General features: G+C 48.6%; 1 protein-coding gene across 1 annotated transcript in view; it reads left to right on the forward strand.

Moving 5' to 3' along the window:
* The window catches only part of BRIP1 (BRCA1 interacting helicase 1), a 186,959-nt gene that overhangs the window by 102,977 nt on the left and 60,562 nt on the right, over positions 1-23,420 (forward strand). Inside the window, exons 15-16 of the mRNA XM_060259393.1 lie at positions 20,659-20,818; positions 22,294-22,415. Coding sequence (XP_060115376.1) covers positions 20,659-20,818; positions 22,294-22,415 — 282 coding nt within the window. The remainder of the gene's footprint in view (positions 1-20,658; positions 20,819-22,293; positions 22,416-23,420) is intronic.

The raw sequence follows: 23,420 nt of genomic DNA on the forward strand, positions 1-23,420 counted from the left end.
CTGCCGTGAAAACGTTGTGAAAGCAACATCACCCCAGAGTCGGAAACGACTGGTGCTTGCACAGGGGACTACCTTTAGCTTTTTATTTGTCTATAAAGCTGCATTGAACTGAATGTGTAACTGTATATAATTTCTAGATATTTTGAAACAACAAGGGGGGATTTCCCCCCTTTTTTCCCCAGGAAAAAAATAAGGTTTTTTGGAGCGGGTTTTTTTTTTTTAAATATATACAATACTACTTTCCTATCAAACCACATCTCCTTTGACTGATTTAACAACATGAAAGACATTATTTATAACTTAGCATATAAAATTGCACAAGTATAAGTATGTGGAATTGAGGTTTACAAGATAATGCATGGGATGAAGAAGATAGAGAAAGAAGAACTTTTCTCCCTTTCTCACAATACAAGAACTCGTGGGCATTCGATGAAATTGCTGAGCAGACAGGTTAAAACGGATAAAAGGAAGTACTTCTTCACCCAAAGGGTGATTAACATGTGGAATTCACTGCCACAGGAGGTGGTGGCGGCCACAAGCATAGCCACCTTCAAGAGGGGTTTAGATAAAAATATGGAGCACAGGTCCATCAGTGGCTATTAGCCACAGTGTATGTGTGTATATAAAATTTTTTGCCACTGTGTGACACAGAGTGTTGGACTTGATGGGCCGTTGGCCTGATCCAACATGGCTTTTCTTATGTTCTTATGTTCTTATGGACTAGATGGAATTTAGAAGTTATAAATATCTTCATTTGCTATAAAAAAACCCCTGCAAGCATACCCAGTGCTAGATAAAGAGCTGCAAACCTGCTGTGTCCTCTGCTGCCGTGGCACATCTATTAATAATTTTGCCATCTGGAAGGTAGGAAAAAATAAAAGTTAGAAAGCAAATTCTGTAGTAAACAAAAGAAAACACGCTTGAATATTAAGCTAAACTTTGTAACGGTGAAAACACTGACCTCTTTAATAATGTGTTTTCATTCAACAGTGTGTGTGGCATGCTAATAGTTGCTCAAATTATTTACTTTTCAACAAAAAAATCTGAAAAACGTTTTATGAGTCTGCAATAGTGCCTTAGTTTTGGATTTTTATTTCTGATTCTCTGTGCTGTTATGCTGTTAAAGGTCTGGGAATTTGTGTGTGAGTCTACAATATTTATTTTATTTATTCAGAGCATTTCTATACCACCTTTCAACCCAATTCAATATATAAAATATCTAAATCAAACAAATACATAAACACACACACATATGCACAACCAGGGAGAAAGGGCTAATAAGAGTTAGTGTGGGAATGCCAAACAAAGCAAGAAATCTTTAGTTGTTGACAGAAGATGATGTTTTCTATGAGAGATCCCCCCCCCCCCAGTGCTCCCCCAAATTTCCTAATTTTTTCGTTGGAATGGCTGAGAAAAAATTTTTCATGTACATTTGGAGTGAGTGAAATGCTTTGTAAGACCAGGCTTTTCTCACTGAAAAAGAGAAAATATTTTGTAGTAGGGTTCCCTCCTCCCCCAATTCAACCTCAACATTTTTCATTAAAAATTGAAAAAGATCTCAGACTTTTTCACGCTTGGCTTCAGAAGCATTTTACTAATTCTAAAAGAGAAAACAGTTCATAGGAATTTATTTTGAGTGTTCCCCCCAATTTTCCCATTTTTCCATTGGGGAGAAAGGTCTTGGGGGGGATTTTCCCCCCTCCTCCAATTTTGCAGTTTTATTTGCAGGTCCTCACATCTCTACTCCTAACCTATATATACTTTACCTATTCTGGCTTAGAACACTTCAGTTATTAAGGGTCATATTTTGGAGAATCAACAGCAAAAATAGATGCAGGCTTATTTATCCAAGCGGACATTTTTTTTTGTATTTGAAAAAAGTGATTAGAATAACCCCTCTGACTCTTAAGTCACAAGTATGTCATTGCAGTGCCATTTAATAATTATTTTTAGTGAAGTGGCACAGATTCTTGTAACATCTCACAGAAATAGCGCCATAGTGCTTACTCTGGGAGCAGAGGGATATTTCCCTTCCTGTCTCTTATGACCCTGAGCTTCAGCCGTCTCTGGGTCATCCAGAGCCTTCCTGTCAGGTCACTGGATTGCCCGCGTCTCTCCTTTTTCCCTCTTCCCGAAGTTTTGTGCTGACTGTGTGTAGAACTTCTGTTTGACCCTTCAAACATGTTTCCAGCCCACTGGAGAGACACTATGATTTTGAAGCAGTGTTTATTCAAAAAGAAAATCCTGGTAGCAGACACATGATGAGCTCTGGATGGGGGGGCGGGCGGGGGAGGCTTTTAGATCAATGTTAGTCCCTTGAGTGCCTCTGACTTTTTGCACTAAGGATGGTGCCAATACCGTGATTGTTTATTAAGGAGAAAACTTAACGGCTGTTCTACAGCCTCCTGGCTTCCCTTTTCCAAGTATTATCGGAATTGTTTCACAATCATAATATAATAATTTTTGGTGGTGTCTGAAAACAGTTTAATTGCTGTTGCCTGTGTGTCTGCCTCAGCAGTCTTTTTTTGTCAGCTTTATTTTTTTTACAATTGGTGTTGCTGGGATTTTGAGCACAGATTAATATAGATTGTAAATTCTTGGAGGAGGGACCCGTCCCTTGCCCCCGTCCTGTTTGCTTCCAGGACTAATCCACAACCTCTTTGCATGCTAAAAATTCAAGAGTGCCTGCCCCCACTTTATATATGTCCCTTTTGTGTATTTTTGCTGAAAGTGCTCTTACACAGAGGCATAAGCTACTAAGTGCGACATTCCAGAGAACTTGGAAGAGCGCCTTCTGCTCTCCTATGGCTATCCAATGCATAGTTGTAAAGAGGAGGGAGTAAGCCACAGATATTAACAATATCCAGGGGTGGAATTCTAGCAGGAGCTCCTTTGCATATTAGGCCACACACCCCTGATGTAGCCAATCCTCCAAGAGCTTACAAAAAAGCCTTGTAAGCTCTTGGAACAGAGCCCTGTGGTGCAGAGTGGTAAAGCTGCAGTACTGCAGTCTGAGCTCTCTGCTCGCGACCTGAGTAAGATCCCTGGCGGAAGCCGGGTTTAGGTAGCCAGCTCAAGGTTGACTCAGCCTTCCATCCTTCCAAGGTCAGTAAAATGAGTGCCCAGCTTGCTGGGGGGAAAGCATAGATGACTGGGGAAGGCAATGGCAAACCACCTCATAAAAAAATCTGCCATGAAAATGTCGTGATGCAGCATTACCCCAGAGTCGGAAACGACTGGTTTGCACAGGGGACTACCTTTACTTTTTTAAGCTCTTGGAGGATTGGCTACATCAGGGGTGTGTGTCCTAATATGCAAAGGAGCTCCTGCTAGAATCCCACCCCTGAAAATATCCAAAAAGAATAGTCATGTAATACCTTTTTATTAGGACTAGTCAAAACATTACAAAATAGTGAATGTCGTTTTTAAGTCACCCCAGAACTCTATATCAGCCTGGTTAAATGGTAGTGGAAAGTGCTATCAAGTTGTAGCTAACTTTATGGCAACCCCATAGGGTTTTCAAGGCAAGAGACATTCTGAGGTTATTACAAAAAGGTTGGCGGGGAAGTGAGACAGAAGATGTCAAAGCAAATATTTCAGGGCAAATTAGAAGAGCCAGAAACCACCAATTAAGTCTACTAATTGGTAGTCTTAACATGGAGAATGGGAGATGTTGCAGACTAAGGTTCCCTGGTACTGGGTGCGAATCAAATTTCAAAGCGTCTGAAGCTCATAGGATGACGTAACAAAAACTGAGCATGAAAAAAATAACGCCAGTCCATTTCTAATTGTTTAACCTGCGATTGCATGTTACGATGTCTAGCAAGTATTTTTAAATGGGGAGGAGAAGAGTACCCACAACATTTTATTTATTTTTTAAAAACATATAATCCACCTTTCCCAAGCTCAAGGTAGTTTATAACCATTAAAATTCCGTCATTGCAAATGCATGAAAGTAAAACCCTTACCCCTTTAAATGACGGCTGTCTTAGAATGCATATAAAGCCAACTCAGTAAGTGACTCTAAGCAGCAGCTGAATCAACAGTCAACACTGAATAAAACTATATTGCGGAGTCTTCTTAAAGGCCAGCATCAAAGGGACTTTATGCATGTCTGGTTCTGTAGAAATGGAACTATATATGCCTACAGCATACGAAAGCTTACGTTCTGAATAAAACTTGTTGGTCTTTAAGGTGAAGCTTGTCTACTGCTTTGTGCTAAAGAAAGTCCAGGACCTTATTGAGAACATGTGAGCCAGACCTGCAGAACAACAACCAGGAGAGATTAAGTTGGTGCATGGGTTCATATTGGGAGGTTTGGCCCTTCAGTGTGAGCCTCAGATTGTCAGGGGTTTAGGCCCAGCTGTTTGTTTGCTGGTATTACTCTATAAGGCCCCATGTTTTATACAGAGCTGTATAAAGAGTAATAGGATCCAGCCATAAATGCTACTGAGATCCATTGTTTTCAGTGGGAGAGGGTAAAACATGTTCGTTTTGCTCAGGAGGGCAGTGGAAGGTAGTTGTGTAGAATTTTCTGAGTTCGATCCCAGTGCAAGCTGGGTTCAGGTAGCTTGCTCAAGGTTGACTCAGCCTCCCATCCTTCCGAGGTCGGTAAAATGAGTACCCAGCTTGCTGGGGGGAATGTGTAGATGACTGGGGAAGGTAATGGCAAACCACCCTGTAAAAAGTCTGCCATGAAAACATTGTGAAAGCAATGTCATCCCAGAGTCAGAAACGACTGGTGCTTTCACAGGGGACTACCTTTACCTTTCTTTCTTTCTTTTTCTTTTTTTTTAGGAAAAGCTCAGGACAGCTTTTTCAGTGTTGAACTTTCAAAAAAATTTTTAAAAAAATTATCCCCATCATTAAAAGAAGAGGATAAGTGGGAAAGTTTGGAGTGCTGCTGCATCAAAGACTGTGTTCCGGTCAGTCTGACTATGCAAGACACATCCATAGATTTGAAATGGATGGGGAAGAGTTCATAAGAGAGAAGCTTCTCTCTAAAGCAGGGGTCCCCAACCCCCGGGCCGTGGACCACTACCGATCCATGGCCTGTTGGCAACTGGGCCACAGCCTCCTCCCCTGGCTCCGCCCCCGTACAGCCTCGCTGTCCCTCACGCAGCGCCTCCAGCACCCTCCGATCTTCTTCGTGGTCTCTGTGCTTCACACTCATGGGGATAGAGCGCCTGCGCCGATCCCCAATCGGTCTCTGAAAAGCCTGGGATTTTTCCGCGCTTGGCGGCAATGGGCATGCGCAGGCGTCCCAATACGCATGCTCACCAGCGCCAGCGCGGGGATCCCGCCAGTTCCTTTCTGACCGTTGCGCTGAGAGGTTTGCCTTTCGTGTCCCCTGTCGGTGAGATTTTGGTCTTTTTGCCTTTATCGTTGTAAATAGCCCGTTTGTTGCTTTTTCTTAGCATAGATAGTTAGATTAAAAAAAGAGTTTGTGTGTGTGTCTGTCGGACTGCCCTCCGGGGCCTTTCCCCCCGTTTGTTTTTCCCAAAAGTTTTTTCCCCTCAGAGGAGTCTGAGCAGGTTTTTTGGTGACTGGCGTCTATGGAAAGTCGCTGGGGGTTTTTCAAACGCTGCCGCTCCTGTGGGAAGAAGATTGCCCCCCCAGACGGCCACTCTCTGTGTCTTCTCTGGTTGGGTGAAGCGCACCGTGTGGAGTCCTGCCCACATTGCCTCCGCTTCTCCAAGCAAACGAGGAAGAACCGGGCGGTGCGACTTTCGGCTGCTCTAACCGAATCGGCACTCCACCCTCAGAAATCGGCATAGGGCCCGTCGGCATTGACCATGGCAGACACTTCGGCCCCGACGGTCACATCAGCCGATGCGACCCCGATCGTGACCGAAATGCCGATCGAGCGAGGCTCCTCCACAAAACGATCCAATGACGGATCAGTGGAAACGCCCGCCAAGAAGCATCGGGATGACTCGGGGACCCGAGCATCCGCCCCGAAGAAGGCCAAGGCCAAGGAGAAGCGGAAGATGTCCCGCACTCCATTGCCTTCACGCAACGTTTTGGCACCGACTGCTCCGCCGAGGAAGATCCTGGTGTCCCCGTGCCACAGCCCATCGGCATCGAAAGGCAGTACTCAACAGCCCCGTCTCTCGATGTCTGAGCAGGAGATCGACGTCACCTAGCGATCCTCGTCATCCGGGTTGCGGCGTCGTAGTGGGAGCGGTTCGATCTCAGAAGTGAAGGCTTCGGCGCCAATGGACCCGTCTACCCCGATGGAACCCAGAGGCAGAAGGGAGCTAGAGCCCTCCATGGCACCACGCCATTTCCCACCACTACTCCGGTGTCATCCAAAAGGCTGGACCACATGTACAGGGTCCAGGAGACGGGGACTGAGTTCTTTTTCACCCATCCGAAACCGAATTCAGTGGTCGTCTCTTCTTCCTCCAAGGCACGAAAGGTCCACTCATCCCCACCTGACAAGAAGGGAAAAAAGCTGGACAATATGGGAAGAAAGGTATACTCTGCAGGGGCCCTAAGAGTAAATGTATCTAACTATGCGGCTTGCATGGCTAGATACCAGTACTCCATATGGGAACAACTCACCCCTCTCCTTTCTTCCCTGAGCGAGGACAAAAAGGCTGCTGCTAGGAAGCTGCAGAAAGAAGGCTTTGCTGTGGCCACGCAACAATTGGCTGCAGCAAAGCACATGGTGGACGTGTTGGCAAAGGCCATCACGTCCGCTGTGTGCATTCATCGGCACTCCTGGCTACGATCAACAGCCCTGCAGCAGGACACTAGGGCTTTTGTTGAGGACTTGCCCTTTGAGGGGGATGGCCTTTTTAGCACTACCACAGAAAGTGCACTGCAGGAAATAGATAAGAGCCTGAAGACCTCCAGGAACCTGGGTGTGCAGGCCACCTCCAGGGCTCCCAACCATGGGCCAAGAAGCCTTACCAAAAGTTCTCGCCCAAACAGCAATGGCGACCTCGCTCCACCCAGCCTGACAGACCATCGTACTCAGGCAACAACAGGAACCGCTATGGTTCTCAGGCCACTGGCAAATCCAAGCGTGCTCGCCCTCAAAAGCAGGGCCTTTGACTTTCCCGTGGCACGCGTCATCGCCCCTACTGGTTCAACCTCTATCCGCCTCCGCCCTTTCCTACCTGCCTGGGAGTTGATCTCTACAGACAGGTGGGCTTTGTCCATCATACAAGAGGGCTACAAAATAGAGTTTGCTCAGATTCCGAACCAATCCGTGGTGATCACCACTCCCCCTTCCCCACCTCTGCTGGCGGAGGTGAACAACCTCCTACAGAAACAAGCCATAGAGAGAGTTCCGACGGAGGCCAGGATGGGAGGCTTTTACTCTCGTTCCTTCCTGGTCCCCAAGAGGGACGGGGGCTTAAGACCTATTATGGACCTTCGGAATCTGAACAAATTTATTCTGTACCAGAAGTTCAGAATGTCCACGCTGCAAACAATCCTGCCCCTCATCAGTCAAGGCGACCCTAGACCTCAAGGATGCCTACTTCCACGTCAGCATCCATCCGGCGTTCAGGCGTTTCCTCAGGTTTGCAGTGGGTTCCCAGCACTTCCAGTTCAAAGCCCTTCCATTCGGCCTGTCCACTGCACCTTGGGTGTTTACAAAGATGATGGGCATTGTGGCTGCCCATCTCCGTCTCCAGGGAGTTGTTGTTTTTCCATACATCGACAACTGGCTCCTTGTGGCGAAGTCGAGGGAAAGTTTGTCAGCACACATTGCCATCACTCTACGTCTTCTCGACACCTTGGGGTTGCAGGTCAATTTGGAGAAATCTCACCTTACTCCGTCAAGGACAGTGCAGTTCATAGGGGCTTTGCTGGATACGAACCAGCATCGTGCATACCTGCCTTTGCAGAGGGCAAAGGACATTGTCGGTCTGGTACGACTGCTTCAGAGGCGAAAGTGGGGCACAGCACAGCAGCTTCAGCAGATGCTGAGGCTGATGACGGTGATGACAAGCATGCTACTTTTCGCGAAACTGAGAATGAGAGGCCTATAGTTGTGGTTTCTTCGCCAGTTTCACCCACTCAGAGACTCACCTCAAAAGAGGTTCATCATCCCATCCGGGACTCTTCAGACGCTACAGTGGTGGGAGTCAGAGAACATCATCTGCCAGGGAGCTCCCTTCCATCTTCCGACTCCTACTGTGACTATCACCACAGATGCTTCCTTGTAGGGTTGGGGGGTCTACATGGAAGGCCTGTGTGTGGGGGGCCAGTGGCCGCCAAAACTGACTCAGTTCCATATAAACTACCTAGAACTGCTGGGGGTTCACTTTGCCCTACGCTCTTTCCGCCCCTTAGTGGCGGGGAAGACTGTAGCGCTACTTACGGACAATACCACTGCCCTGTGCTACATCAACAGGCAGGGAGGGACAGTGTCTCGTTGGCTCTGCGCATTGGCGATGGATCTCTGGTTGGAGTGTCTCCAATACGACATCTTCGTGAAGGCGGCACACCTTCCGGGGGTCCTCAACATTCAGGCAGACTCCCTCAGCAGGGGTGGGGCTTCCCCGCAAGAGTGGGAACGAGTGGCGTTTTCTGAAGCCTGTATTCCAGCTTTGGGGGTACCCGCAGCTGGATGTCTTCACCACGGCTGAGAACAAAAAGTGCCCCATGTTCTGTTCCAGAGGGGGAGCGGATCCAGCCTCTCAGGGAGACGGGCTCCTGCTTCCTTGGAAGGGCCAGTTCCTTTACATGTTCCTGCCTCTGCCGTTGTTGACGAAGGTGGTCAACAAAATAGCAAGGGAGAGACCATGCTGCATCCTGGTGGCCTCGCCAGAACTGGTTCTCGATCCTGCTCCAACTGTCGAGGGGGGTCTTCTACCAGTTCCCAGCAGAACCAGGCCTTCTGTCAGCTCAGGGCGGGCATGTATTCCATCACAACGTGCCCCATCTGAAGCTGACAGCGTGGTTCATCGATCAGTAGGGTTCTCTGACAGGGTCCAGCAAGTCCTTATGAACAGCAGAAAACTGTCCACCCACGCTTCCTATGACAGGAAGTGGCGGAGATTCACTAAGTTTTTAGTTGACCCTTCAGTCTCACCTAGCAAGGAGGATTGTCGGCAATTTTTGATTTTTTGTTATCCCTAGTGGATGCGGGCCTGGTTTTCTCCTCCATCAAAGTATATTTGGCGCCAATATCTGCCTTCCATGATCCGGTGGAGGGGTACTCCGTTTTCGCACACCCTCAGTCCAAAAATTTTTTGAAGGGGTTGTTTAGGCTGCACCCACCATCAAGATCGCCCCCACAGTTGTGGGACTTAACTTGAGTGCTGGACAAACTAACTCGTCGCCCCTTTGAGCCGATGGACATGTGCTCTTTGCAGCTCTTGTCATGGAAGTCTGCATTTTTGGTTGCCATCACATCAGCACATCATGTTGGGGAGCTCACGGCGATGCGTTGTGATTATCCTTATCTTGTTTTTCGAGAGGCTGGTGTTTTCCTGGCTCCGGACATTAGTTTTCTTCCAAAGGTAGTCTCTGTCAGAACTTAAGAACTCCAGGCAGATCCCATACTTAGTTTCCAAGCTAGGATTTTATTAGAGAGAACTAAGAACTGTCAGATACAAGGTACAAGATAACAGTGATGGCGAGAGCCAGCACTGGCCCAGTTTTATATAGTAAAACAAACAACCCACAAAGCTTTAATTCACACCGTTACAGGCACATCTGTCTTCCCACCAGTGCTATCAGCAAAGACATTGCCTCCTTATTCTGAAGGCCACACGATTCGGCTTCAAAGGGTGTCAGTGTGAGAAAGTACAGAGATACAACATTATTCAGTCCACAGCCCCCAAATACTTTGGATACCATCGGGGCAGGGTTAACTACTACTCAGGCACTTCAGGTTAAGAAAGGTTACAATATGGGGTCGGTCTGGTTCAACGCTCAGGTCCACCCTATGCATACTTGCCAACCATCAATTATACTGGTTCTACATTAAGCTAGCAATAATAAAGTTACAAGTTCTGACATACTGCCCCCCCTAAGCGCCCTCCCCCGGGGGGTGGCGGCTTGGGCTTGTGCGGGTACAGCAGGTGAAACTTTTTTAACAGTTGCGGCGCAGCTACGTTCTGAGATTCGACCCATTCATCACAGCTCGGGGGGAAGTGCTTCCACCTGACTAAGTAATACAGTTTCCCCCGTTTGACTTTGGAGTCCAGGATTTCGTGGACTTCATGGTGACTCTGACCCCTCACTGTCGTCGGAGGGGGCGGCGGAGCCCTGGGATGGAAGGACGTGGCACCAGGGTCTTTCCGGAGTAAGCTGCAATGAAAAACAGGATGGATTTTGCTTAGAGACTTGGGCAGCTCGAGTTCTGCAGTCACTTTATTGATTACTCGTTTGATCTTAAAAGGCCCAAGAAACTTCAACGCAAGTTTGCGGCAGGGCTGAGGAAGGGGGAGGTTTTTTGTGGACAAAAAGACAGTGTCTCCCACTCTCAATTCCCATTCCGGAGAGTGTTTTTTATCAAATTGTTTTTTGTAAGCCTTTTTCGCTTCCTCCAGGTTCTCCTGAATTCCCTTCCAGCTCTCCCGAAGGCCCTCCCACCATTGTTGGCACGATGTGGGTTCTGAGGAGGTGGCAGGGAGGGGAAGTGTTGGGAAAGGCTTGCCCTCATAGCCATTTATGATTTGAAAAGGAGAGGTTTTAGTAGAGCTGTGAAGGCTGTTGTTGTAGCCGTATTCAGCGAATGGGAGTAGGTCCACCCAGTTGGACTGTTGGAAGTTAATGAAACAGCGGAGGTACTGTTCTAGAAGGCTATTAACCCTCTCCGTCTGTCCGTCCGACTGGGGGTGGTAGGGTGAGCTGAGGCCCTGCTCAATACCCGCAAGCTTGCAAAACTCCCGCCAGAAGTTGGCAACGAACTGCGTCCCGCGGTCGCTAATGACCTTGTCTGGGAACGAGTGTAGGCGTACAATGTGTGTAAAGAAAAGTTGGGCAAGTTTTTTAGCCGTGGGGAGCTGCTTGCAGGGGATGAAGTGGGCTTGTTTGGAGAATGTATCGACCACTACCAAAACAACAGTTTTGCCCTGCGACGGCGGGAGCTCCACAATGAAATCCATAGACACTACCGACCAAGGCCGGTTGGCTGTTGGGAGGGGCACTAGGTGGCCGGGAGGCTTACCCCCTCTTCGTTTAGCCATGAGACAGGTGGGACATGAGAGGACGAATTCGGAGACATCTCTTTTGAGCCTAGGCCACCAGAACTGTCGGGTAATGAGGTTGAGGGTTTTGACATAGCCGAAATGGCCCGCCAGGCGGCTGGAATGACAATGCTCTAAAATCTGCTTGCGGAGGGAGGAAGGCACATAGATCTTTTCGTTGTGCAACAGGAGGCCGTCCTCGCTTTTACGGAGGTTCGGTGGTTGGTCTGCCTCCCGAGCAGTCTCTGCAACTAACTGAGACAAGAGGTCCGGCTCCGGGGGGCCGATCCTCTTCCCGGAGCGGGTGGTGACCCCCCCCGCGATGGCCGAAGGGGGGATAAGGGAGTCCACCACCTCCTCGCGGAGGCTCTCGTGCTGTGGCAGTCGGGAGAGGGCGTCCGCCAAGAAATTCTTGGTACCTGGGATGTGTTTCAGTACAAAGTCGAATTTGGCGAAAAACCCAGCCCACCTGATTTGCTTTGCAGTCATTTTGCGGCGTCCGGTCAAAGCCTCGAGATTTTTGTGGTCAGTCCAGATTTCAAACGGGACTCTGGCCCCCTCAAGCCAGGAGCGCCAGGTTTTCAAGGCAAACATGACTGCAAAAGCCTCCTTGTCCCACACTGACCAATTTTTCTGCTCGTTCGAGAACTTTCGTGAAATGTAGGCGCAGGGGCGCAGAACCCCGTTGTCCCCCCTTTGCATTAATATGGCTCCGACGGCGGCGTCGGAAGCATCACATTGAACCACGAAAGGTTTTAACTCGTCAGGGTGGGCTAACACGGGCTCCGAGGTGAAGAGGCGTTTCAATTCTGTAAAGGCTTTTTGACACTCGGGCGTCCACGTTAGGCGCGCGCCCGGCTTTTTTGCCTCTGCCCCCTTCCCCTTTGTTTTAAGGAGCTCCGTAAGGGGTAACATGATGGTGGCGAACCCCTTTATGAAGTCGCGGTAAAAATTTGCGAACCCGAGAAAACTTTGGAGCTGTTTGCGGGTTCGTGGGGGCTCCCAGTCTAGCACCGCTTGAACCTTTGCTGGGTCCATTGACAACCCTTCCCCCGATACACGGAAGCCTAGATAGTCAAGTTCAGTCTTGTGAAATTCACATTTTGATAGTTTGGCATACAACTTGTGCTTGCACAGGGTGCTCAACACTTTTCTGACTAGGGGTACATGTGACTTGAGATCTGGCGAATAGATAATGATGTCATCAAGGTACACCACCACCCCCTTAAACAGGAACTCTCGCAGAACCTCGTTGATAAAGTTCATGAATACCCCAGGGGCCCCCTGTAGCCCGAAAGGCATAACCAAGTACTCAAATTGTCCTAGCGGGGTATTGAACGCAGTCTTCCACTCGTCCCCCTCCCTGATGCGGACTCGGAAGTACGCGTCTCGGAGGTCGAGTTTTGTGAATATTTTCCCTGTGGCCACAGTATTCAATAGGTCCTTAATCAATGGGATCGGGTAGGCATTAGACATCGAAATCCCGTTTATCGAGCGAAAATCTGTGCAAAGTCTAAGCGACCCATCCTTTTTCTTTCTGAAGAGGACGGGGGCGGCATGGGGGGCTGTTGCCGGTCTTATGAACCCACGCTTCAGGTTTTTGTCCAAAAATTTGCGGAGTTCCGCTTTCTCCGCCCAACCCATGGAGTACAGTTTCGCTTTTGGCAGTTGCTGCCCCGGGATCAGTTCGATTGCACAGTCCGTGGGGCGGTGAGGTGGTAACTCATCCGCCTCCTTCTCACTAAAGGCCAGTTTTAAGTCCCGGTATTCCTTGGGGATCGAGGCGACCTCCTCGAGGGTGAGGCAGGCTCGCGCATTCCGGGGAGGCGGATGCGGCCCCCATTCGGGGCGCCAATGGTGGTGTTCGCACCTCCAGTCCGGGAATCGGACGATCTGCTCCTCCCACCTTATGTCTGGCTGGTGGCGGGCGAGCCAACCCGAGCCCATCACCACATCAAACGAGCAAGAGGGGGCAATTACAAAAGTTTCGATCCCCCAATGCTCTTCGGTCCCAACGGGGACCGCCTGCGTTTCTAGCTTACATGGCTCTCCCCTCATGGGCCCCCCGTCCATCTGCTGGAAAAGCATGGGTAGTGGGAGGGGGGACGTGGCTAATCCTAGCGCCTCTACTAGGCGGGGGGTGATTAAGTCCCGGTTGCACCCCGAGTCGATTAGTGCTCGGGCATGCATGAACCGTTTTAGGTTCGGGTTGAGAAGGGTTACGGCCATAAACAATAAACCCCCAGTGGCTCTCACCGTGAGGAGTGCCGGCTGTTGTTGGACCTGCTTCGCGGCACCCATTAAAGCAGGTCGTTGTCGTTTCCCGCCGACTCGGTGTCGTCCGACTCCCCGGTCGATTCTTCCACGGTTTCTGGTTCGGCGGTAAAATCCTCGTCAGTCGCCAGGGTGGTGGCGACGGAGCCCCGTCCGGGCTCTTTCGGCCGATTACTCTTTTTCTTCTTGGGCCCCGATGCGGTTGGCCTGGCTGTTGGCGGGGTGGACCCCGCTTTGGCTGGGCAGTTGGAGGCGAGGTGGTCCGGGTCGCCGCACCTGTAACACTTTCGGGCAGTGGTAGGGGTCGAGGTTGTCGGGGCCCGTCGCCCCTCCGCCTTGGTGGGTGTGGATTTCAACCCCTTCTTCGCCAGTTGCTGTCGGCGAAGCCCCACGTGCTGGATGTTGGTCTCGACCTCTCCGGCTAGCTGGATCCACCCGACCAAGGTGTCGGGTCGCCCGTGGCTGTAGCAGCGGTCGAGGACGTTCGGGTTCAGCCCGTTACAAAAAGCAGTATACTTCATAATCTCGTTCCACCCTCTCACTGCCGCGCAGTAGCCCAGGAATTCCGTGGCATACTCGCGAATGGATCGGTTGCCTTGTTCGATGCGCTGGAGGGCTGCGATGGCTTTCTCCTCGCGGAGCGGGTCGCCGTACTGGCGGAGCATTGCGTGCAGGAACCCCGCTACGGTTGCTAGCTCGGGCTTCCTCGCGGTGAACAGCCCGACGTACCATTTGCGGGCTGGACCTCTCAGTCGGGACGCAATGTGGTACACCCGGCTGGCTTCGGTCGGGTAGTCCGCACCCCAGTGGGTAAAGAACGTGTCGCACTGTATGGTGAAGTACTCCACGTCTTCTGGGCTCCCGTCGAATGTAATTTTCAGCTCTCTCCCCCCCCCTGCGGCCGGGGGTGCCGCGGGTTGGGGCACCGGGGCCGGCAGGGCCGGTAGGGCTGGTGCAGCTGGGGCCGGCGGCGCCGGCGGTGCGGGCACGGGGACCGCCGGGGGCGCCGGAACTGGCGGCGCCGGGGGCGCTGGGACCGGCGGCGCGGGGGCCCCCGGGGCCGGAGGCGCCACTGGTTGTGGGGCCGGCGGGGCTGGAGCGGGCACCACCGGCGGCGCGGGGGCCAGCGGGGCCGGTGGAGCCACGGGCGGTTGCCCCAGCGGCAGCCCTCCCACGGGGATCCCCAGGACCGCCGTTTGCAAGGTGCGGAGCTGGTCGTAGATCGCGCCAAGGTTCTGTTGCATCTCCTCGGCCATCATAACTCGGGAGGCGTGTACGTCGTTGTGAATTTCCCGTACATAGTCGAACAGGTCGTTGCGGAGGCTCCGGACCGGGTCGTCCCCGCCTCGCGGTTCTGGACCTTCACCCTGGTCGTCGTCTCCTTCTCCGCTTGCCCCGTCGCCCAGCATACTTCTGTACCGCTGCTCCGCCGCGTCGATCGCCGCTGTGGACTTCCGCGGGCTCCAGGATCGGGGTGCGGCGAACGCGTCCACCGAGAAAGGTGCGGGCACCTTAATCTTGCGCCTCACCCCCGTCACCTTCGGGTCGAGCAGCGGGTCCTCCGTTGGAGTGGTGGGCTCTCCGTTGTCTGGAACCTTTGCAGCCATCGGGCCGGGTTTCCAGTTCAGATAAGCTCCAAAACAATGGGATCACTGTTATAATGTCAGAACTTAAGAACTCCAGGCAGATCCCATACTTAGTTTCCAAGCTAGGATTTTATTAGAGAGAACTAAGAACTGTCAGATACAAGGTACAAGATAACAGTGATGGCGAGAGCCAGCACTGGCCCAGTTTTATATAGTAAAACAAACAACCCACAAAGCTTTAATTCACACCGTTACAGGCACATCTGTCTTCCCACCAGTGCTATCAGCAAAGACATTGCCTCCTTATTCTGAAGGCCACACGATTCGGCTTCAAAGGGTGTCAGTGTGAGAAAGTACAGAGATACAACATTATTCAGTCCACAGCCCCCAAATACTTTGGATACCATCGGGGCAGGGTTAACTACTACTCAGGCACTTCAGGTTAAGAAAGGTTACAATATGGGGTCGGTCTGGTTCAACGCTCAGGTCCACCCTATGCATACTTGCCAACCATCAATTATACTGGTTCTACATTAAGCTAGCAATAATAAAGTTACAAGTTCTGACAGTCTCTCAGTTCCACTTCAATTTAGAAGTTTGGTTGCCCACTTTTTACCCTAGCCCTTCCTCGGATGAGGAATGTAGGTTGCATGCTCTGGACGTTAAGCGTGCTTTGCTGTTTTATTTGAACCGTTCAAAGGTTTTTCGTAAGGACAAGCAGCTTTTTGTTTCGTATGCTGCTCCCAAGATAGGTTCCAAGATTTCGTCTCAGAGGCTCTCAAAATGGCTCACTGAGACGATTAAACTCTGTTATTTGTTGGTGAAGAAGCCGTTACCTGGACCTGTTCGTGGACACTCCACAAGAGCAATGGCCATGTCGGTGGCATTCCTGAGAGGCGTCTCCCTTTCTGATGCCTGCAAGGCTGCCACCTGGTCTTCTCTGCATGCCTTCATGAGGCACTATGCGCTGGATGTGCATGCTCAGCAGAGGACTCGGTTGGGAACGGCGGTGTTGCAAGCTGTTTCTTCCGGTTGACCGTCTTCCCGCCTCCAGGTATGTCTTGCTTGCTAGTCTCCCATGAGTGTGAAGCACAGAGACCACGAAGAAGATAGACAGGTTGCTTACCTGTAACTGTAGATCTTCGAGTGGTCATCTGTGCATTCACACTACTCGCCCTCCTTCCCCACTGCTGACGGTCTCCCTCCAGTAGGGGCTTCCAGCAGTCAGGAAGGAACTGGCGGGATCCCCGCGCTGGCGCCGGTGAGCATGCGTATTGGGACGCCTGCGCATGCCCATTGGCGCCGAGCGCGGAAAAATCCCGGGCTTTTCAGATATGGATTTGGGGATCGGCTCAGGCGCTCTATCCCCATGAGTATGAATGCACAGATGACCACTCGAAGATCTACAGTTACAGGTAAGCAACCTGGCTTTTTTACAATTTTAAGGCCAGGGAAGGGGCAAAGTGCTCCCTTCCCCGACTCTTTAAAGACTGACAAACCCCGCCCCCCCCCCCAATCAGCAGCGAAAATCTTCATAGCAGCAGCGGGCAACCCGCTGAAGAAGCACCACCGCCCTTGTCTCCTCCCCCCCCACACCCAGGAAGGAAGTTTGGTGTAGTGGTTAAGTGCTCGGACTCTTATTTGGGAGAACCGGGTTTGATTCCCCACTCCTCCACTTCCACCTGCTGTAATGGCCTTGGGTCAGCCATAGCTCTGGCAGAAGTTGTCATAAGAACATAAGAAAAGCCATGTTGGATCAGGCCAATGGCCCATCCAGTCCAACACTCTGTGTCACACAGTGGCCAAATATATATACACACACACACACACTGGCTCCATATTTTTATTTAACCCCCTCTTGAAACTGGCTATATTTGTAGCCACCACCATCTCCTGTGGCAGTGAATTCCACATGTTAATCACCCTTTGGGTGAAGAAGTACTTCCTTCTATCCGTTTTAACCTGACTGCTCAGCAATTTCATTGAATGCCCACGAGTTCTTGTATTGTGAGAAAGGGAGAAAAGTACTTCTTTCTCTACGTTCTCCATCCCATGCATTATCTTGTAAACCTCTATCATGTCACCCCGCAGTCGACGTTTCTCCGAGCTAAAGAGCCCCAAACGTTTTAACCTTTCTTCATAGGGAAAGTGTTCCAACCCTTTAATCATTCTAGTTGCCCTTTTCTGCACTTTTTCCAATGCTATAATATCCTTTTTGAGATGCGGTGACCAGAATTGTACACAGTATTACAAATGAGACTGCACCATCGATTTAGGACTGCACCATCGATTTATACAGGTCCATGAAAGGGCAGCTACTGTGAGAGTCCTCTCAGCCCCACCCACCTCACAGGGTGTCTGTTGTGGGGGAAGAAGATATAGGAGATTGTAAGCCGCTCTGAGTCTCTGATTCAGAGAGAAGGGTGGGGTATAAATCTGCAATTCTTCTTCCCTGGCCTTAAAATTGTAAAAGCACAGGGTGCTGGAGGCACTACGGGAGGGGCAGCGAGGCTGCACGGGGGCGGGAGGCGAGGCTGCAGGAAGGGCGACGAGGCGGGGAGCAAGGCTGTGCGTGGTGGGGGGTGGGGCGGCAAGGTTGCGTGGCCGTGGGGGGGGGGGCCAAATTCGGTGCCCTCACCTTGCCGATCCCCGGTGCTGCAAAGGTTGGGGACCACTGCTCTAAAGTACGCAGGGCCCTGGTTGTTTATAGTTTTAAAGTGAACATCCTTTAAATTATTAACATTTTTTCTATATTGTTTCTGAATGTTCAAAATTCTTTCCCTGTACATCTTGTTGCAGTCTCTATAACAGCCTTGTAAAGTAATCATAGTACCCAGGTTCCCTAGTTAACCAGAATTTGAAACTAGAATCAGGAAAGACCGATTAGCTGGCGTTAGGGTGGGTGTTGACATATCTACTGACTACGTTTATAGAGGGGGAGGGGTAAGTCTCACCAAATACTTAATCAAAGTTAAGACCTCTCATCTCTTAACCAGAGTTAAGAGATTCCGGTTGTCAATGCAGCAGTCCACAGAAACTATTCAGGCTGCTACCAGTCTCCTTACGGTGGTGGTGGGGGAATATGTACACCCAGGGCTTTTTTTTAGCAGGAACTCCTTTGCATATTAGGTATAGCGAATCCTTCTGGAGCTTACAGTAGGCCCTGTAAGCTCTTGGAGGATTGGCTACATCAGGGGTGTGTGGCCTAAAATACAAAAGAGTTCCTGCTACAAAAAAAAACAACCCGGAAAGCCAGTTTGGTGTAGTGATTAAGTGCATGAAATCTTATCTGGGAGAACCAGGTTTGATTCCCCACTCCTCCACTTGCAGTTGCTGGAATGGCCTTGGGTTAGCCATAGCTATTGCAGGAGTTGTCCTTGAAAGGGCAGCTTCTGGGAGAGCTCTCTCAGCCCCACCCAGCTCACAGGGTGTTTGTTGTGGGGGAAGGAGATAAAAGGAGATTGTAAGCCGCTTTGAGACTCTGATTCAGAGAGAAGGGTGGGGTATAAATCTGCAGTCATCTTTTTCTTTCTTCCTGCTACAAAAAAAGCCCTGTGTTACACCTACATTTGTGAGGGCAGCACATGTGTGGGTAGTGTTATATGCCATTGAGTGGGGGATTCAAACTTTACAAATGCATCTTTTGAAAACCCCATTAGTGGGTTTCAGATGGCAGATGTAACAGTATTTTTCCTCCATCATCTTTGGTGGGGGAAACCTCTTCCTAGCATTGCTGGAACCCATGGAGAATCCATTTCCAAAGAGGTTAATAAAACATATAAAGACTGCCTCACATTGTGAAAACTGTAATTCCCCTGAGTGGAAAAGTGACTGGCTGTGAGCACTAATAGCTTCTTTTGGTGGTTTCTAACCCTAAACTCTCCTGTCTTTTGAACCCAAAGTGCTATTGTTTCTCCCGGATAACCGGTCTTCTTGAGGTAGCAGTTCCTGTGAGGCATGAGAATGATATATTTTATTTAGCTGTATTTATTAGGGGCATTTTAATACCACTTTCCATGGTAGTATATGGTCTCCCCCCCCCCCCCCCAGCATAGTTTTGGATCCTCTATATACGAGAAAATGGGACTTTGCATATCTTAACGTACCCGAAATAAAATGGAAGTGAGTGGCCCTGAAATTGGAGACTGTGTTCTGGACAAAAGGTAAGTGCTTTAAAGTCCCAGTGGGAGAGATTTAAGAATGTGTGTAAACCCCCTCACTGCAGATACTGGGGCTTAGAAGCGCTTAGCTGTGGCTGATTCACATAGTATTTGTCCTCTGGTAGTTGTTTTGCTTGACTTTTTGCTGGGAGACAGTTGGTGTCGTCATGGTGAAATGGAAGCATTCAGTGTTCCTTATTTTGAACTTGTCTTTGTGTGGAGAATTTAACTGTGAAATCTTGACTAACTGAATCATATTCGTGCTCCATATATTGGGGTGAAAATTGCTTCCTGAGGGCTTCTATTGGGAAAATAGTAGATGCCAAACTCGGGATTAGCAGCTGGAGCCTGAAGGGCTAAATCCAGCCTTTGAGGGGCACAAGAAGGAAGCAGAGGAAGTGGTTGCGAGGGTGGCACAACTTCCTGGCGGGCTACTTTTGAGGACAGTAAGCATCTTGAGGGCAAGCTTCTTTTCTGCTTATATAACTCTCTGAAATACCATGCATACTGATGATGACATTGACTGAATAAAGAAAAACAGACCTTCCCTCACACCTAAAAAATAGTGTCACCATATGCACTTTAAAGGGTGTGTTTACCAAACACAAATTCATGCCCATCATCTGTCACTTTAAAAGAAGTCTTCAAGGTGGTTTAAATATTTTTTTAAAAAAAAGAAAAGCCATTACCTCATGGTACTATCACGGATACAAATTCTTGCAGCTGTAAAAATGGTAACAGCTAGTAACTACTGGAAGTGTTACTGTTGCTTGAGTGATATCATTGATGGGGAGAGGCTAATGTCCCCCGGAGGAGTCCCAAAGATGGGGTGCCACCACAGAGAAAGTCTTGTCGCTATTACATCTTTTCCCAAATCAGCATTAAAATTCCCACAGAAGAAAGTGATGTGCGAAGTGGTGGCGTGACATTGCTGTTCTCCACCAGCCGCTGTCAGACATTTGATAGCTCGCTATTGAAATTTTGATTGGCTGATTTTATAACAGTGTTAAGGCAAACGGTGAGGGAGGAGATATAGTGCCACAGTGAGGGGCAGGGCTCCTTCTGACTCATCTCCCTCCCCTTCCCCACCTAGACAGAATATGAGACATTATGACAAGGCATCTTAATGGCCAACCAAGGTGGCCCAGAAAGAACCTTTCAACAGAAAAAGAGATAGTGAGACCCACTAGGACAGTGAACTCTCTTCAGGTAGTGACCTGGAAGACAGGAAAGGGTGAATTTTTGTCAGACAAGGAAGAAGAAAAAACTCAATAGGGTAGTGCCCTTTGCTCATCTTCAGTTATGCTGGTGGTCAGTGTGACAGAAGTGAAATGGTTGCATAACCTTTTGTTTGTTTGTTTTTCTTTTTTTTGCACTATGTTCTGCATGTGGTATAAGGCAGGTAATGTTTAGGATTTAGTAATGTTTCTGTTTTGAAAATTCAAATTTAAACATCTGCGCTTCTTGTGTTTCTCTGTATAGATGTTGGATAAACTGAAAGATCGCTGGTTGCACACTGGCTTGTGGGAGAAGGTGGAGCTGATTAAGACCATCATCGTGGAGCCCAAAGGAGGTGACAAAGCTGATTTTGATGACCTTCTGCAAATATACTATGATGCTATAAAATGTAAAGAAGGGAAAGGTGAGTGACCAATGTAAAACTATAGAAGCTTGCAAACCTTGTTACTAAGGCTGGAAATAGATATTACGTTATGCATACAAATCGCTGCCCAAAACTGGCCAGTATCAGCTGCCTTCCTACATGCACATTCTCCGTACTAGAATCTAATACAGGCTTCTTTATATTCTGCTGCTGAACTATCTTGTGTTTCTTTGGCTCCGCTCTGCATTATTGGCTGCTGCTGGGGAGCGAGTGGGGAAATACACAATGTCATCATCATCAGCCAGTTGTACTGGATAGTACAGAGAGAAACGGGGAAACTAGATGCATGGCCATCGTTCCTGATGGCAGCCCTCATGTTCTTCATAAGATATCATTCTCCCCCGTTGTGTAGTGGCAAGACCAGCCACAAGGTGGTCCACTATTAACGCAGTTGTCAAAAATCTTTTCAAAAAATGTGCAAAGTCTTCAAAACGTTTCAAACTGGTGCTCTTTGCATTAGGGGATGATGAGCAGTTTGAAGAGAAGTTAATCACTCTGTTGATTAGTGTGGCTCATGTAAAGTAAGACAACTGAAAGGCCAGATGTGGCATTTAAGGATTTCTCATCTTCTCTCTTGTGCTGTGCGGTGTGGCATTCTGATATGCCTCACGTACATGTTTCCAGTGACCCCTTCCCCTCCGGGCCCTTAGGAAAGCAGACTGCTAGTCGTATGAAAGTTTAATACGGTCAAAGACCAATCAATTAAATACAAATAACTTAATAAGATACAGTCAGGCAATAGTAAAATGGGAATAAAACATACACAGTATAAAATATAATTAGGCAATACTATAATGAGAATAAAACATAGACAGTATAAAATATAATTTCCTCCCCAAAACACTGATTAAATTCCAGAACCAAGGCGTTCAATTGGGTATTCCCCTTAAGAATTGCTTCCGGAGACTTATGGCTCGCGAAGCAAACTTTGCCACACATAAAGTGGTTCCTTTGTTCCTATCAGCCAATAATCTGTCTAGCTGAAATCTAATATTTCTTCCAGGGACACTGGCACAGATCGGGAGTATATACTCGGCCCTAATATGCTGATATAATTTACATTGGAATAGTACATGCTCCCTATCTTCCGGTTTATTGTCCCCGCAAATACACAGTCTCTCCTCGTATAATTGTCCTGTGTATCTGCCTTCAATAATAGCTGACGGTAACATATCAAATCTGAGAAGAGTAAATGCTCTCCTATACTCTGCTTTGTCAAGATTTTGCAAGTATGGCATCAGTGTTATTTTATGCTAGTCTTCAGCATGGGAGTAGCATGCATTGTGCATGGAAAGGAAAGGATTGCACCTATTGTGATGCAGGAGCTAAGTGCATTAGTTGCCTAAAGCAGACCGAAAAGGCTCTGGGAATACAGTGAGGTCAGCTCAGAGTGGAAAAAAGAAAAATGTAATCGGCTCTTTAATGCCTCTTCTGAATGGCTGCTTGTGTTGAAGGTGGTGCCCTTCTTCTCGCTGTCTGCCGAGGCAAGGTCAGTGAAGGCCTGGATTTCTCTGATGACAACGCTCGCGCTGTTATAACTATAGGGATTCCGTTCCCAAACGTGAAAGACCTTCAGGTAGGATGTTAACGTTGTTTAAAAATGGTTATTTGTGCCATGGAAAATGTTCTCTGTGTGTGTGTGTGTTTTACACATGTCCTTTATACACACAATTGTATACTTTCTCAGAGGTTCTGCCTCACAATTCTAAATGATGGTGCTGTGTGCAAAAAAAAAATTAAATGGAAGACATAACGTTTTTGTTCTAGACAGTAGATCAATGGTTTTTAGTCCACTATCACCCGGCATCAGGGTCTTGTCCAGTGAGTTCTCCCTTCTCATTTGGTGGCCAAAGTATTTGAGCTTCAGCTTCAGCATCTGATCTTCCAGGGAACAATCAGGGTTGATTTCCCTTAGGAATGACTGTTTTGATCTTCTTGAGAGTCCCTTGAACTGCAAGAAGATCAAATCAGTCAGTGCTAAGGGAAATCAACCCTGATTGTTCCCTGGCAGGTCAGATGCTGAAGCTCAAATGAGAAGGGAGCACTCACTGGACAAAACCCTGATGCTGGGAAAGACAGAAGGCAAAAGAAGAAGGGGACGGCAAAAGATGCGATGGCTGGACAGAATTACTGATATAATTAACATGAATTTGAGCGGACTTTGGAGGATGATGGAAAACAGGAGGGGCTAGCATGACTTGGTCCATGGGGTCGCAGAGTCGGATTTGACTGTGCGATTGAACAACAACAGCAACAGTCATCCAACAAGAATGCAATATCATTATCAAATGCTTGTCTCTCTCCCCAAGCCACAATTTTTTTTGTTTTCTCAAAAGGACATAAAAACAGCACCCAGTCAAAGCATCTTTATTATATATGTGAATTTGTGATATCTGCATATGATGATCTGATCTCAGGCATATAGTTTTCATTTGAGCCTAGAGTATTCTTTTGGAGGAAGCTGGCTCTCCCTTGCCTTTGTTGCTATCACAGTGCCCCTCTTTTGTTTTCTTTTGTTGCACATACGTAGTCCGATAGTTAGAGGAGAGGGCATTTCTTTTGCCCAGAGCCACTCTTGAAA

The sequence above is a fragment of the Heteronotia binoei genome, chromosome 18, assembly GCF_032191835.1.
Source record: "Heteronotia binoei isolate CCM8104 ecotype False Entrance Well chromosome 18, APGP_CSIRO_Hbin_v1, whole genome shotgun sequence".
Taxonomy (NCBI): domain Eukaryota; kingdom Metazoa; phylum Chordata; class Lepidosauria; order Squamata; family Gekkonidae; genus Heteronotia; species Heteronotia binoei.